This window comes from Mastigoproctus giganteus, chromosome 9 (genome assembly GCF_048544385.1).
Source record: "Mastigoproctus giganteus isolate SK-2022 chromosome 9, ASM4854438v1, whole genome shotgun sequence".
In the NCBI taxonomy this organism is placed as follows: domain Eukaryota; kingdom Metazoa; phylum Arthropoda; class Arachnida; order Uropygi; family Thelyphonidae; genus Mastigoproctus; species Mastigoproctus giganteus.
The window spans coordinates 120432687-120447500 of NC_143583.1; the positions used below are offsets into that span (position 1 = coordinate 120432687).

The 14814-nt window shown below is 38.0% G+C and overlaps 1 protein-coding gene across 1 annotated transcript in view; it reads left to right on the forward strand.

The window, feature by feature from the left end:
- The window catches only part of LOC150080683 (plexin-A2-like), a 221690-nt gene that overhangs the window by 132223 nt on the left and 74653 nt on the right, over positions 1 to 14814 (forward strand). Inside the window, exon 13 of the mRNA XM_090381092.1 lies at positions 7238 to 7419. Coding sequence (XP_090237218.1) covers positions 7238 to 7419 — 182 coding nt within the window. The remainder of the gene's footprint in view (positions 1 to 7237; positions 7420 to 14814) is intronic.

Consider the following 14814-nt stretch of genomic DNA (forward strand, 5'->3'; position numbering starts at 1 on the left):
TTCTGTTAAGCTTTCTATACCAGTGAAATGGTACTGTTCAAAGTAAAGACTAGAATATATCTCAGAATTGATCACCTTAGTGGCATAGGAGAAAGATTCATGTGATAATTATAAATTATCAGAGGACTGTGAATTCTGCAGTAAATATAAATTATTGTAAAATAATGTTATTCAGGGGTAGCAAGCTGTCAGATTATGAGACACTTAGCTAAGAGAATGCAAATGTTTGTGAATGTTTGCTGATGACCTTAAAGTCTACAAGGTTAGTAATTCAATCTCTGATGCTCACATTTTAGTCTTGTCTCAAATTAATCTCATATTGGCTCAGTGAAAACAATGTCTTTAAATACTAGTAAGTGCAATCTATGTCAGTTTTTTTTTTTCCCACAAAACATTGGCTTAAACATTTAATACTATCAAATTATCATGTTGATCCAGGTTAAGGTCAGAGTTGTTGATCACTTCAGAGATCTTGGTGTTACCATACATCATGATCTTCATCCATTGGCCCATAAATAGCATTGTTCCAAAAGCTTTTTGGCTTCTTGTTCTCATTAAACATAGCTCAGTTTTCAACGGGGAGGCTGCTATTGTGACCCCTTTTCAAGCAACTAATTTTACCTTTTGTTGACTATTGTACCATTATTTTGGTCTCCTTTCTGTAAATATCTTTTGGACCTTTTAGAATGTATTCAAATCAAATTTATTTGTTTTCTTTGTTTCACAAGTCCACTGTAGAGATTACAATGCTCTATGCAACAGGATTCATTTAATTCCTCTTAATTTATGGAACAACTTTCAGTCTTGCTCTTTCATTTATAATTTAGTTTACAATTTTATTAACTCTGCTGCTCTTCTAATTTTTATTCCCTGGCATGTTCCTTGAGCAAATTCCTGTCATCACTATGTGTTCTTGCTTCTTCTTAGAATTATTCATCTATGAGTCTGATATTTCACATTATGAAGCTAATTAATCTTCACAGATTGATATATATGTTACCAAAAATTTTTTCATAAAGCTGACTCTTGGTGTGCTAAAGTAACTTTTCTTTTTTTAAATTTTACTATTAACTTGTTATTAGCATTAGCATTAGTAGAGGCATTTGATGCAAGAAAACAAGCTTATGCAGCATCAGCCAAAAAAAAAAAAAAAACCCACTTCCACTTCACCCCTCTGTTCGTTCCAAATACCTGTCCAGCTGAGCCTTAAACTTATTTAGGCTATCAACCTCCACCACAAGGGATGGAAGTCTGTTCCACCAACCAACCACCCGCTGGCTAAAGGCAAATTTCCTCATGTCTATCCTACATCTGTCTTTCCTCAATTTGAATTTATGCCCTCTCAGGTGATTTTTCTGAGCTAGAGGAAGAATCCCATCAGCATTGAGCATGCTTAAACCATTCAAGGCTTTATACACCTCTATCAGATCACCTCGCTGGTGCCTAGTCTCCAGACACTGTAATTCGCAAAACTTAAGCCTTTCTTCGTAAGAGCACCCCTTTGTTCCATTCACTAATCTTGTTGCCCTTCTCTGTACTCGTTCCAGCAGCTCTACATCCTTCTTGAAATGAGGCCTCCAGACCTGTATACAGTACTCTAGGTGTGGCCTGACCATTGCCTTATACAATGGAATAATCACCTCCTTATCCCTGCTGGAAAAATTCCTGTATATCATTGACAATACTCCATGAGCTACTCTTTCAGCCCGTCTGCACTGCTCAGAGAACCTTAGCGCCTCCGTAGCCAGGTGGGAAGGAGCAGCAGTGCGTAGCACACGCTTCTTGATTAGACCGGGGTTCGAGCCCGTCACCACCAAATACGAAGGATGTGGAAAGGTCAGGGAATGACCACCGCATATTCCTGGAGCAATATGGCCTTAGTTGCTAATGCTCCTCAAAACCAAATAACAACAACAACAACAACAACAACAGAGAACTTCATATCTGCCTGCACAACCGCTCCCAAGTTCCTTTCATTCTCTACCACTGTCAGTGTAGTACCACAGAGTTGATACGTTGCTCTGGGGTTGCTGTTTCCCATGTGTAGTACTTTACATTTGTCAATGTTAAACTTCATTTGCCACCTCTCAGCCCATCTGCTCAACCTTTCCAGATCCTGTTGCAGCAGCATAGTGTCAGTAGTGTCCTTGACAACCCTGCCAACCTTTGTATCATCTGCAAACGTGGACATTAAGCTTGATATACCATCATCAATATCATTTATAAATACAGAAAACAATAATGGACCCAACGCTGAGCCCTGAGGGACTCCACTAATAATATTAGTCCACGATGAGCAGTGTCCATTGATTACCACTCTCTGTCTTCTCCCCCTCAACCACCCCTTTATCCATAGCAGCAATTTGCCTCCAATGTCACACTGCTCCAATTTGTGTAGCAGTCTTCCATGTGCAACAGTATCAAAAGCCTTTCTAATAATGTTCAGTTAAGACTAACCAAGGATATTAACCTCTCAATATTTATGTTATTATTCATTTGATAATAGAGAGCTATTAAGAGCTTGATAATTCCTATATTCTATTATATTATGAAATCAACAGGTGATATAAATTTCCCACTGTCAGAACAGTAGTGTTCTAGGCCCCTCAGTCTCAATCTTGAGTGCTCAACTCAACTTCTGTCTAAAAACACCATACCTCTGCCAGCAAGGAAAACATTACGTAGATTAACATTAAAATTTAGAGGTTTTTAATTAAAATTAAAATTGACATTTAAAATTTTAATTTTAATGTCAATTTTAATTGAGATCGAGGGGCCTGGAACATTACTGTTCTGACAACAGGGAAAATGTTTCACATTTTCTATAAAATTTATATTGCCTTCACAAAGGAATGTTAGTGTGTTGAACTAGGAGAGTTGGTTGGAAAAGAAGCATCCTATATCAAAAATAAAGGTAATCCTTGTTATTATTCATATATCACTACATTATTCATAGTTGTAAATGGTTGCTTATTAGGAGTTAGCAATTGCCGGTGACTCTATTGTCAGGGAGATGGGAAATATATTGTGTAAAAAGGATACATGGAATAGGACCAGGGTATTCTGCCAGGGGCAAAAGTTGATGATGTTGTAAAGCATATATCATCTATTAAGGGTACAAAAGGTGATACTGTTGTACACATTGGCACTAATGACATTAAGAGTAGGAGATCTACAGATTTACTTAACAAGTACAAGTCAATGTTGCAAAAAAGTCATGAGTTAGGGTTAAATTTGAACGTGTCTGCAATTCTGCCCAGACACGATAGAAGGGGGTGCCTCTGTAGCCAGGTGGGAAGGAGCAGCAGTGCGTAGCACATGCTTCTTGATTAGACCAGGGTTCGAGCCCGTCACCACCAAATACGGAGGATGCGGAAAGGTCAGGGAATGACCACCACATATCCTGGAGCAATATGGCCTTAGTTGCTAATGCTCCTAAAAACCAGACAACAAACAAACAACAACAAACGATAGGAGGGAGTACATGACGAGAGCCTTGTCAATCAATTCGGCTCTGGAGGGAATGTGCAAGGCTCAAGGGGTAGAATTTTTTTCAGCGTGGTCTGTGCTTGTTAACAGGAGAGACTGCTTCTACAGTGATGGGATACACTTAAATAGAAAGGGTGCAAGAATATTTGCTGATGCTGCTATCGAGGCAGTGTTAGGTGGGTCAGAAAACTGTTAGCTTGGGGGGGGAATCACAGACTAAAAGGTTAAAAGTAGCTGCAGGCAGAGGTGAAGGTGATTCTCGCACTACTTCTATTAGAATAAGCAGTGGCCTGGAGCGAGGAGTGCTGGGCGTTTTCAGGGACTGATGGCAGTCATCATGAAACAGGTGGGTATATGGGATGTGTTAGGGTAACTAAGAATAAGAATAGGTGCATGTATACTTGCATGTATACCAATGCTAGAAGTATTGTAAATAAATTTGATGAATGTGAAGTGTTGGTCAAGATATCAAAGGCAGATATTGTTGGGATATCAGAGACGTGGTGTCACACAGATATAAGGAATGCAGAACTGGAATTTGGGGAGTACAATGTGTACAGAAAGGATAGACAGGGAGGAGGTGTTATGCTGTTAATTAAGTAAAACATAAAATCAAAAGAAGTGCACCCAGTTGATATAGATGAACAGTGCACTGTTGAGTCAGTTTGGTGTGACATAAGCACTGCAAAAGCAAAAATAAGAGTAGGAGTGTGTTATAGGCCTAATGACTTGAATGAGTACAATGAACAGTTGTACAGAGAAATAGAGTGGGCTAGTAAATCAGAATGTCTTATAATGGGGGATTTTAACTTCCCAGATATTGAATGGAACTTGTGGATTGGTCACTTGCACACTAGTAAGACTTGTTTGGATTTATTGGATGATTGTTTTCTGCAACAGCATGTTCAAGAGGCAACTAGAGAGGGTAATACTCTTGATCTGGTTATCAGCAGTGATCATTTGTGTATTAAGAATTTGCAGATAAAGGAACCACTAGGTGGCAGTGATCACAGTGTACTGATGTGGGATTTACTTAAAGATAAAATTACCATCAGGGGGAAAGGGTTTTTGTTTCTGTAAAGGTGAGTACAGTGGTCTCAGACAGTTTTTAAATTCTGTACAGTGGGATCAACTGATGATGTTACCAACAGCAAATTCTAAGTGGGAAGCATTCAAGGAATTAATCGTGGAAGCTACTAAAAGTTTCATACCAATTAAGAAATATTGTTCAAGGTTTAGGCCTAAATGGTTATCAAATGAACTAATGACACTCGTGGCAGAGAAGAAAAATGCATGGGATGCATATAAATTATCAGGCGACACAGAAGCCTAAGGCAGATATAAGCTAGTCTGTAATCAAGTCACAAAGGAGGTTAGGCTTAAGTTCTTTTTTTTTTTTTTTTTTTTTTTTGATTTGGTAGTTGTTGGCGCATCGGCTTCTGTGGCCATATTGCACCTCCCAAGGTTTTTGCAGTACTTTGATCCAAGCCCGAGGCGGGAATCGAACCCGCGACCTTTGGGTTGCCGAGCAGGTACTTTACCCACTCGGCTAGCCCGGTCGGCGCTTAAGTTCTGCAAATTGCAATGGCTGGAGACTAGGCACCTGTGCGGCGATCTGATTGAGGTGTATAAGGCCTTAAATGGGTTGAGCACGCTGAATTCTGATGGGATTGTTCCACTTGTTCAGATTACAAACCTAAGGGGGCATAAATTCAAATTAAGGAAAGACAGATGTAGAATAGATGTGCAGAAATTTGCCTTTAGCCAGTGGGTTAAATAAAAAATATGGAGGAACTGGACAAACATTTAGAGGGAATGGTTGTGTGAATTTTTTTTTGACTGATGCTGCATATACTCATACACTGCTTTCTTGCATCACATGCCACTGCTACTACTACATTCATGTTAATTGTTGTTTTGTATTTCTGCGTACAGGTGACAGTTTAAGCACTGTCATGTGTGCACTATTCAAAATAAATAAACAAAATTAAATAGTAAGCTTGAGATGCCTTCATAAATATTGTTAATAAATATTGAAAACAGTAAAATTCTAGCACTGAACTCTGAAGCAATTAACTAATAACATTAGTCCAAGAAGAGTTTTGCCCATTTATGATTTTCTGATGACATTCTTAATGACATTGGGTGTTAGAAGCTTGATGTCTAAATTTATGGCTGCTACAAAGGTGTGCAAAGTAGTTTATGCTAATAATTAGAGCATGCTATCAATTGAAATCTAGATAAATTATTCAGATGGATTAAAATGCACGGAACTATAATTGGTAAATGCAAGGTATTGCATATGTTTAGCAGTAATTTCAGGATATTATAGAGCAATATCATTTGCGGAATAGACCTCAAGTTAGTATATAATGAAAAAAGACTAAGGATAATTATATAGCCTGATGTGAGGTTCTCTGAGTAGGGCTGCTGCTACTTAGACAGTTCAGGTGATTCTGTCAATGGTATATACAGGACTTTTCCAGTAAAGATAAATAACTTATTATTCCATTTAAGAAATTTCATTCCATTCCATTTAAGCAATGGTCAAGTTTCATTGAAGTAATGAAGGAATTGCTTCTTGAATATCTCTTGAAGTTGCATATAGGCTTGGAATCTTCATTTTATTAAAACTGGAGACCAGTGGTGACCAAAGGGGGGGGGGGGGCACTGCACTCCTGCCCGAAACAGAAAAAAATTTAATTGAGTAAAAATGTAAGTTTTTTTAGTTAGGTTTATGATAAAATTTACTATGTCTATGTACAATAATTTTTTTCACATGCATGTTTCCTGTTATCTAGCTGCAGAGCACAAGCGAAACTACAGTGAACAGAGCTGAAATGGTATTAGAATAACATTGCTGCTCCCAAGGCAGTTTTTAAGGATTTGTGACTGTGTGGGCCAAAATCAAATAGGGGCCCACTTATTGGGGATCATTATTATTGAGTATAGTATTACTCAATAATAATAACCCCCAATGTCGTAACTTTTTCTAGTTACGACACTGCCGAAGACTCATTGGAAAGGGTATAGAAAAGAGCTTAATGATGGAGACTTGAGTTCTCTAAGTCACAATGTTTGGAAACTAGGTGTCTGCATAGTGATCTGGTCGGGATATTTAGGGATACACAAAGGAATGTAAATTTAAGTTGAGAGGAGATAATTTCACAATAAATGTATGAGAAAATTTGCGTTTGGCTAAAGAGTAATTGACTACTGGAGAAAACTCCTGTCTTCTCTTATGGAGGTGTCTATTTAAATTTAAAGAGGAATTGGAAGAATGCATAAAGTAGGTGAATGAAGTAAGTGAAGGTGACATGGATAAGTTTTTTTTTTTTTTTTTTTTACCTTATGCTACATAAGCTTTTTTTTTTTTTTTTTCTTGCATCAAATTGCCAATCTTAATACTGATAATTTTAGGCCTATAATTAGCTTAAACCTTATAGTTTTGGATAGAGCAGATTTCAGTTTTGATGTAGTTATAGTAAACTAGCAGATTACTAGAATAATTTAGCATCTTTCATTTCTTTGTTGATGTCATTCATAAGCTACATCAAGATTGTAAGTTATCATATTTTTAAACTTTATTCTGTAATTTCCCTTTAACAAACATCCTTCAAATATAACAGATCTAAACAGACTTTTTAAAATAGAATTGTATATTATTTCATCAGATATTGAAGTTTACATAAAGTTTTCATATATAATGCAGTTTTATGCATTAATATATAATTATGTTCCATTGTAGTTTTAGTGTATCAATGCACGACAGCACCAAATTGTGGATTGTGCCTAGAACTGCCAGAAAAGTATGCCTGTGGTTGGTGCCTAGATCTCCCATACTCTTGTCAAGTACATGAACAGTGTAGAGAGAATGCTTTATTATGGCTTGATAAAAGGCATACCTGTCCAGATCCAGAGATTATAACTGTGAGTTCAAAGTTTTTGTAAAATTAGATGAAGAGAAGAAAATTTGTTTTCACATGCTATCTTATAGCACATTTTAATAGAATAGTTGACTAGGAAAAAGTTATTTTGTATGGATTTGTTGCCTAGCATATTATTATAAAAATACTATTGTAACATCTAGAGAGCTATAAATAGCTATACAAATACTCCTTAATAAAAATTATTTACTCTGTCTTATTATCATGTTATTACAGAACCTGTATCGGTATTACTTATCCACATGTACAGACTATTAAACATTATGATATAGACAAGTCTAACATACAAAATAGACAAACCTAACATACAAAAGCTTACATACAAAATTATCCAATTTGTAATGATATTATATAAGTTAACAACTCATCATTAACTCTGTGATAACTCTGAAAACTCTTAAAATTAGTTTAATTAATTAAAAATACTTCACTCTATATTTTAAAAGCAACAACTTATATGAAGAATAATGGTTGTTACCAGACATTCCATGATATTTCCTATACCACTTCTTGAGTGATTGAATTTCTGTCCTTATTATACTATTGTATAATAATACAGTAGTATAATAATCTGTCTCTTGATCCTATCACTAAAGAAGTCTTAGTGATAGAATCAAGAGACAGATCTGTTCACAGGCTCATAATTTTGTCTTGTGAAAGGAGGAATAAAATTTTAAACACTTCATAAAAAAAGGGTCCCTCCCTCCCCACTGTGAACATGAACTCATTATTCAGCACCTCAACTTGAGGAATAGGTAGTCACACAGTTGGATTTCCAAGTGAAACCTTTTCACTTTCCTTTTTATTCTCTTTTTTTTTTCCATTCACCATCATCCATCTCTCTCTCTCTCTCTCTCTCTCTCTCTCTCTCTCTCTCCCCCCCCTTATTCCCCCAAAGTAATGCAATAGTATGAGCCATGAGCCATGGCTGTAATTGATCTGTAGTGCATCACTGCTTACCTTTTGAAGCTGGTATTTCAAAAATCATTTGAAATGACATCTTCTAGCAATAACATTTTGAGTCACTACCCATTAGCTTGCATTTAACTTCCTTAATTAGAATAGCTTCTTCATATATGTGACAATTGAGGTTGAAAAGATACTAGGTATACAACTTCTATGAGTTTTCTCACTTATTGTTTTGGTCCATACTATTGGGAAGATTTTATGGGTCTTTCTTTCCTCTAGGGATGGATATTGTTTATGTGAATATCTTTCCTCTAGGGATGGATATTGTTTATGTGAATATCTTTCCTCTAGGGATGAATATTGTTTAGGTGAATATCTTTCCTCTAGGGATGGATATTGTTTATGTGAATATGTTTGGTGATGAGTATAATGAACCATTGTACAACCTAATAGTGGCCAGTAAATCATATTGTCTTATAATGGGGATTTTACCTTTTCAGCTATTTACTAGAACCTGTGGTCTGGTCACTCACACAGTAGCAGAAATTTTCTGGATTTATTGGATGACTTGATTCAGGGGGAGGTTCCTATAGATTGGAGGTGTGCCAAATAAATATTTTGCATCTAAATTCATTTGTGAAAAAGTTTTTAGGGATGGGAACACCAGAAGTACACCATCTGAAAAAATAAATAAATATTTAGTTTATCAGCAACTAAATATTTAATTAGTTTAATAAATAGGAGATATAATAATAAATATGTGTCTACTATTCACCAAGGGGGTGGGGGATCAACGAGCATCATCATGAGCAGCTTTGGAGTTGTAAGCTTGACTTCTGTTCCATGGAGTCAGTGATTGAAGAGGTATTGTAGGTTCATCATAACAGGAATGGAATTATATGGAAATCAGAACATAAGTTCGCTGAGGGCGTGGGGGTTCTTACCAACCAGTTTGATTATATATTGTCCTGTGATGCAATAACAAAGGAACTAGATGCAAGTAATAATTTTGACATCATATATTTTGTTTTTGAAAAACCTTTTGATACAATTGCATAAAAGGCCGCTGAACAAATTGAAGTAGTGTGGCATTAGGAGCAAGTTAATACTATGGATAAAGGGAAATGGTTGAGTGGCAGAAGACAGAGATTGGTTACAAATGGGCACCACTCTTCTTGGAATAATGTATTAATGGAGCTCCTCAGAGTTGTGCTGGGGATTCTTACTGTTTATAATATTTATTAACAATATTTATGAAGGCATATTAAGCTTATTGTCTAAGTTTTCAGGTGACACAGAGGTTGGTAGGGGCGATCAATGACAGTAATCAAAACCTAGAAAAATTATGGGTTGAGGAGTAGCAATTGAAGTTTAACATTGGTAAATTCAAGGTTGCATATAGGCAATCCTAACTGGACAATCCTAACCATACAGCAAACACGCTTGATCTTTTTCTCACAAACAACCCTTCTGAGTACACAGTCGAAGTGAGTGGTCCTTTAGGCACTTCAGATCATAACTTGGTGATTGTCTCTTCTCCAATGGAGCCTTTATCTCATGTCTGTTCCCAACCTCATGTTGTTTGACATTAAAAGAATGCAAGATGGAATGACCTGCAAGATTTATTTTCCTTGGTTGGACTACTGTTTCAAAACTTCTGATGTCAATGTTTGCTCAGATCTTGTCCGTGAAATTATTCTTGTGGGAATGGAATCGTTTATCCCACACTCCACTTTAAAATCTCGTCCTTTATCTAAACCTTAGTTTTCCAATAAATGTGCTAAGGCTGTTCGGAAGAATGTTGCATATCATAATTGGCTTGTTTCCAATTCTTCAGTTTCATTTTCTGAGGTTGTCCCAGACATTCTCTCAGATATGCTAGACAAGCTGCACTTGCTACCTGGGAGTCTAAAACGCTGATGGAACTGATATTCGGGTGACACTCAAGTCAAGTGGACCCAATTTCGGCAAAGTCCGGACGGTCTGTGACAGCCAAATCCTCTACTTGCACCTTCACGATGGCGGGACTGTTAGTAATCCTGGGTATAACCTCCATGCACAAGTACATGGTGGGCGATCACCCAGGTGCTAACCAACGTAAGCAGGGGTAGAGGTGTGGCGCTCACACCACATGGATAAATGCTGCCCCTCTATGTTACCAGGCAGTACTAGGTGGTAGATGACTCTCATCAACTGGTGCAATACCACCACTTTGCTTATTGGAGGCTTGAAGTGGTGGAACCCATGTTTAGTCTCTAGAGCTAAGTTCCGGTCAACACTTCCATATCTCTTCCATCATGCAGTATGATTGATGACTTTTGAGGTTATGATGAACATTGTGGCGAGATCCAATATTCCTTACATTTCGAGGGTACAACTCTAAAACGGTGTTTGCAGGCTGGCCGCTAGTTAGTACACTGGACCGAACCTATTGGTAACTCTCTAGGAGGCTTCCGTATCAGCTAGTGTATAATCTTGGTACCTCTACTCTGCCAGATAGTGACTGGAGAGAGTCTGAGTAGTGTGTATGCGGGGGAGCATTGTCGAGGCCACATTATGTCAAGGATCTGGGTATGTTCTTACCATGTGTACGCCATATCCAAAAATTTCATTACTTCATACAGCATGTCCCACCCACTTTTTCTTACTATTGAATACACCATGAATTGTCAAACTAACAGAGCAAGCTTATCTGCGAAAAGATCTAAACCTCCCAAGCACTTCCTAATTCATTTCACAAATATACGTGGTGTCAGTTCTAATCTTAAAGATGTCCATTTCCACACCTTTTTCTGACAGAATCTCTGTTATCGGTTGATTCAACTACTGTTCATCTCAGATGCCCAAATTATTTGCTCTATGATTCCTTTCGCCTCAAAGGTGGTACTTGTGCATATGTTCATTCTGATATTCCTTGTCAGAGACTTGGCAATTTGGAATCTCCTCTCTTTGATCTTCTCTGGCTTAAAATCTCTCTACCTCATTGTGTAAAATTCATCTGTTGTCTCTACCATTCTCCCAACTCCACTAATCACTTGGAGCTCTTTGATTTCCTCTCTTTGCATCTAGACTTTCTCCAGTCCAACTTTCCTAACAGTGAGGTAATTTTCACAACTCCAGCTGGCTTCCATTTTCTAGTCACACCAACCCAGCTGGTCGAGATGCTGAGGCTTTTGCAAGGTAAATGAACAATCTGTGCAAGGTCATTAGTAAATGACCTTTCACAGATTGTTCATTTACCTACGAGAATACCAGACAATCCTAATCAGCCAACACGCTTGATCTTTTTCCCACAAACAACCCTTCCAATTAATTGTTTTGTAGGTGGTAGATGACTTTCATTCGGTGAAATACCACCACTTTGCTTATTGGAGACTTGAAGTGGTGAAACCCATGTTTAGTCTCTAGAGCAAAGTTTCTGGTATCCCCCTCTCCCCTTACTTCTCCTTCAACCCATGCATGGTACTAAGTACTATAGGTTTTGATACCTTTCGTGTTTGGGGGTTTCATAAAAAAAAACAAAAAACAAAAATTACACGGTTGAAGTGAGTGGTCCGTTAGGTACCTCAGATCACAACTTGGTGATTGTCTCTTCTCCTTTATCTCATGGCTATTCCCAACCTCGTGATGTCTGGCATTACAAGAATGCAAAATGGAATGACCTGCGAGACTTCTTTTCTTCTTTTCCTTGGTCGGATTACTGTTTCAAAACTTCTGATGTCAACATTTGTTGAGATCGTGTCAGTGAAATTATTCTTGCAGGAATGGAATCCTTTATCCCACACTCCACTTTAAAATCTCGTCCTTTATCTAAACCTTGGTTTTCCAATAAATGTGCTAAGGCTGTTCAAGAGAAGAATGTTGCATATCATGATTGGCTTGTTTCTAATTCTTCAGTTTAATTTTCTGCCTACACCAAAGCTCGCAACAATTGTAAAGCAGTTATTAATCAGTCCAAACTAGAGTTTGAACAGGCTAAGAGTAGAAAACTTGCTTCTTGCCCTAATGGTAGCCGAGCATTCTGGTCTCTTGCGAAAGCTATTGGCTGCAACTTTTGCCCATCTCTGCTCCCACCTCTGTCCAAACCAGATGGTTCTGTTGTCACTTCAGCCAAGGATAAAGCTGACCCGCTAGCATCCCATTTTCCTTCCAACTCATGTATTAATGATCTTGGTAAAACACCTCCCACCATTCCCAACACGCTCCATTCAATGCCTCCTGTGGTCTTCCATCAAAAGGATGTCAGAAGGATTTTGAAGAATCTTGATGCTAAGAAAGCTCCAGGTCCCGATGGTATTTCTTCACTTGTTCTCAAAACCTGTGCTCCTGAACTTATTTCTATTCTTTGCCGCCTTTTTTCATTTTCTTATTCCAAAGGTGTTTTTCCTTCTACTTGGAAATTTTCTCATATCCAGCCAGTTCCTAAAAAGGGTGACAAATCACTCCCATCCAATTATCGTCCCATTTCAATTACTTCTACTCTTTCTAAAGTAATGGAGAAATCAATAAACCCCTAGCTCTTAAACTACGTAGAAACCTTCCATCTGATCGATGATTTCCAATATGGATTCCATCAGTGTCAATCCGCTGGTGATGTTCTGGCTTATGTTACCCATTTATGGACTAATTCAATGGAAAGGTTCGGTGAAACACAAGTGGTTGCTCTTGATATCTCAAAGGCTTTTGATCGTGTTTGGCATAAAGGTCTTCTAAACAAGCTTCCATCTTATGGTTTGCCAACGGTTTTTAGTAATTGGTTATCCAGTTTTCTCTCTGATCGCTCACTGAGGGTGATGGTAGATAGCTCTCTGTCTTCTAACTTCTCCACTAATGCCGGTGTACCCCAAGGTTCAGATCTTTTCCCCACTCTTTTCCTCTTGTATATTAATGACCTTCTTCCATTGACTGGAAATCCTATCCATAGTTTTGCCGATGATAGCACATTGCATTCCACTTTCCATTTTGAGAAACCTTGCCCTGTTCAATCAGCTTCAACTTCTCGAAAATCTGCTACCAATTCCTTAAATGCCGATCTTCAGGTAATTCTGCAGTGGGGCAAAGACAACTTAGTTGATTTCAACCCTTCTAAAACTCAGTCTTGTCTTATATCTCGCAAAAAGGATTCTTCTGCTCCTATGCTTATCTTTAGTGACACTCTGATTTCTAGGCAAAATGATATATCTCTTTTGGGGATTACCCTGACTTCTAATCTCACTTGGCACAAGCACATTACAAATACTGCTTCCTCTGCATCTAAAAAACTTCGTTTTCTCTTTCGCTCTCGGCATTACTTTTCTTCCAAATAGCTGTTCACTCTGTACAAATCGCAAATCTGCCCTACCATGGAATATTGTTCCCACATCTGTGGTGGTGCCCCCAAAACCTCTCTCTCTCAGGCTTCTTGATTCCATTTAGAAGAGGGCAGTTAGGTTAATTAATGACTCATCTTTAACAGAATCTCTCCACTCACTCTCTCACAGATGTACTGTTTTTGCTGCATGCCTTTTCTACAGATACTTCCATGGGTACTGTTCTTCTGAATTGGCTTCTATAATTCCCACTCTCTCTTTCAAAACAGTCCAAACACTTGCCGCCACCAGCCAACATCCATTTACTGTCTAACTTCAAACTCACAGAATAAACTTTTCATCTTCCTTGTTTATTGATTCATCTGCTGTTTTCTGGAACAACCTTCCTTCATACGTATTTCCTGAAAATTACAGTCTACAGAAGTTCAAGTGCAATGTCAACAAATATCTTCTTTCATCTTCTCAACCTCCAACCCAAGCACGGTACTAAGTACTATAGGCTCTAATACCTCTCGTGTTTGGGGTTTTCATAAAAAAAAAAAAACAGCAGTGATCCCAGAATCACATGCCAATTAAGTGGTACCACACTCAAGACAGTGGAGAACAAAAGAGACAGGAGTAATTATACAGACTAACAAGAAGTTCTCTGAGCAGTGGATACAGGTTGTTAGAACAGCTCATGGGGGGGGGGTTCTGTCAGTGATATACAGTTACTTCTTCAGCAGGGACAAGGAAGCGATTATCCCATTGTATAAGGCTTGAACACTGCATACAGGTCTAGAAACTTCATTTTAAAAAAGGTGTGAATCACTTGGACCAAGTATAGAGAAGAGCAACCAGATTAGTCAAGAACACAAAGGAATATTCTTACCACAAGACTTCAGTTCTGTAAATTGCAGTGCTTGGAAACTCACCCCAGGGGTTCACATCTGGTGAGTATGGGCATGGCACACCCAGAGTCCTGAGCTGGATATCATCATTCTTCTCTTTCTTGGTGATTCCATTTTGTCTCTCTCTCTCTCTCTCTCTCACTCAGGGTGGCTCAGGAATTTTTTTTTTTTGCTGGTACAGCATAAGACTAAGGCTTCCTTGCACCATATAGCTAATAATAATAATAATAATAACTAGGTACTTGTGAAGGGAACTGATTGAATTGTTTA